General features: G+C 45.0%; 1 protein-coding gene across 1 annotated transcript in view; it reads right to left on the bottom strand.

Moving 5' to 3' along the window:
* Positions 1–930: 930 nt before the first annotated feature.
* Positions 931–2,478, bottom strand: part of LOC138199155 (contactin-associated protein-like 4) — a 17,376-nt gene continuing 15,828 nt past the window's right edge. The window contains exon 14 of the mRNA XM_069151095.1: positions 931–2,023. Coding sequence (XP_069007196.1) covers positions 1,827–2,023 — 197 coding nt within the window. The 3' untranslated portion in view covers positions 931–1,826. The remainder of the gene's footprint in view (positions 2,024–2,478) is intronic.

The raw sequence follows: 2,478 nt of genomic DNA, 5'->3' as shown, positions 1-2,478 counted from the left end.
GCTGAAGTTTTAGGAAGTATTTTCTTCACATTGGCAGCCTGATTGATTAGAAACAGCTAAGTTTGGGGGCGTGTCTGTTTGATTGACAGGCCTGTGGTGCAGTCAGGTTACAGCTATCGGTGGGCGGGACGTAGTATCGTCAGGTTTCCAATCAGATCGGTCAGATCCACCGCTGGCTCCTCCCCCAGCTCGTCCAAATATGGTCACTTCCTGCTCCAAACCGCTCCGAACTAGCGGAGTCTATTGGAGCCAGCCCCTAGTGGCCCTCGGCGGTATTACAGTTGAAGTTCTGCATCACTTTTCAGACCCGGAGGCCGCGAACATTTTTACATATACGAGCAGTGAGCAACAGAGAAGGAGGAGTCAACAACGACGGACACGCAGACGACTGCTGTAGAAAATCTGTAGAACGTTTATGTGCAGCTAAAAAAAAAATGAGAGCAGATCTGTCACATTTAAATTCTTACTGCAGATTATTTGATCCTGATGATGTGAGTGTTCCTCAGTGAGTCTTTGATACCACTGATGCTGAGGATGTCAGTTATCAGCCTCCATCAGTGATGAATCATCTTTAAACCGACATGTTCTGATCCGTGATGCATCATCAACATGTTTCACTGCTTTCATGTTGACATCCATCAAACGTTAAAGTGCTGCAGTGGGATGAAGTTGGGTCAAATCTGGTTCTGGGTCAAATCTGGTTCTGGGTCAAATCTGGTTCTGGGTCAAATCTGGTTCTGGGTCAGCTTCATGTAACAGAGAGAAACGGGGCTGAATTTAGATTTTCAAGATTTAATTTACAAAATTATTTTCTATTATTAATTTTCTAATTTTAATTGTTTCAACAGAGAAACCATTTTTTTTGTGGATGCAGAAACAATTTTTTTCTTCACATTTAAAATCCTCCCAATAAAAAAATCCTCCTCAATCTGTGAAAAAAACCTTTTATTTTCATCAAACAGGATTTCGGCTGGAACCAAACACCCAGAACAGGATTCAGATCTCCTGGATACGTCAATGACATCACGGTTATTCACCAACAATATTATTATAGTTACACTGAAAAGCTTCCAGCTCAAACCGCCGTCACAATAATCTCCGTTCTTTAAATACAGATGCAGATATGAAGATACGTTATCGTCGGCTCTTCTCCGTGTGTTGATCGGGAGGCGGCAGATAATCCTGAAGCTCGTTATGACGTGAAAACAGACTCGACTTCTGACTCAAATATTTCTGTTTTAGTTTCGTGGTCTGATGTTTTTTCCTAAAACTTTAAACTTTAAAGTCGACAGTCACGTTCTGTGAGGTAAAAGCTGACATCAGATTGCTGGTTTATTAAATACAGCTGAGTGATGGGAACTTTTCAAAGTGTGGGACACTGAAAATCATTTTGGGATGCTGGTTGTTGTCAGGTGGAACTAAAGAGTGAATATTCTGTCTTCAGACCAACGATCTCAAACTGACAAAATATCCAGAGCTGGTCAGAGAGAGGTGGACAAGCCCCTCCCACAGGAAGTGAAGTCCACCAGTTTCAGACTCCGCCCACCAGAGGAAAGCGTCACATTTCCTGTCTGTACACAATAAAAACACTGATTGGTCCATCAGAGAAACACATGAAGTCACCATGTACATTTTTTTGTTTTTATATTTACAGGTAAGAATATGAACATCTCAAAGTCCACAGCTGTTTCAGAATATTCACAATTTACAGTAAAGACAACACCGTGATTCTTCTTCATAACGCGGAGCCGCTCCTGCCGGAGGAGAGTCCCACCGCGAGGTCACCGCAAGGTCACCGCGAGGTCACCGCAAGGTCAAAGGTCGTATTAAATGAAATACTCCTTGGGGTTTTGGGCGGAGAGGTTCTGAGAGTCCGGTCGGTCGTTGAAGGGAAAGTCCGGGCCGTCCTCCTGCTGCACCTGTTTCACCTCCTGCTTCCGGTACGTGTCCTTCCTCCGGTAGAGGAGGCGGGCGGTCACCGCCAGGCCGGTCGCCGCCGCGAAGATGACGACGGCGATGACACCTGTGGACGGATTTCAAGACGTCAGATTTGTCCTCGGCTGCGGCGGACGGACGCTCCCTCCTGATGTGTTGATCGTCACCCGCGCTGATCAAACTCTCCGGGACATTAAACACCATTTTAAATCTCTTCCGCTCCGTCGAGCACATTTGGGAAGACGAGAGGTTTCGTTTAATTGGAATTCCAGAATCTGCCTGAAATCAATTTAGCAGCCGGTGGTGTGACGCGGTGGCGTTTCTCTTTAAGATAACAGACGGCGTGTTCCCGTCAACAAACACCTCCAGCAAGGCTTTAATTAGAGCAGCTGCCCTTTGTGTACCGGACAGTTTAACAGACAGTTTAAACGACTTTTCTCGGGTTCTCACCTTTTCTATCTGCACAATTATAGATTGGACCTTTTCAGGCCGCAGCTCAGATTGATTCAAACTTTTAAATGAGTTTTAAATGGACTTTTCTCT

Source organism: Embiotoca jacksoni, unplaced genomic scaffold, assembly GCF_022577435.1.
Source record: "Embiotoca jacksoni isolate LCO1_2020_lvr unplaced genomic scaffold, fEmbJac1.0.p SCAF_162, whole genome shotgun sequence".
Taxonomy (NCBI): Eukaryota; Metazoa; Chordata; class Actinopteri; family Embiotocidae; genus Embiotoca; species Embiotoca jacksoni.
Note: the sequence above shows the minus strand (reverse complement) of the source record. Positions and strands in the feature narration are given on the sequence as shown.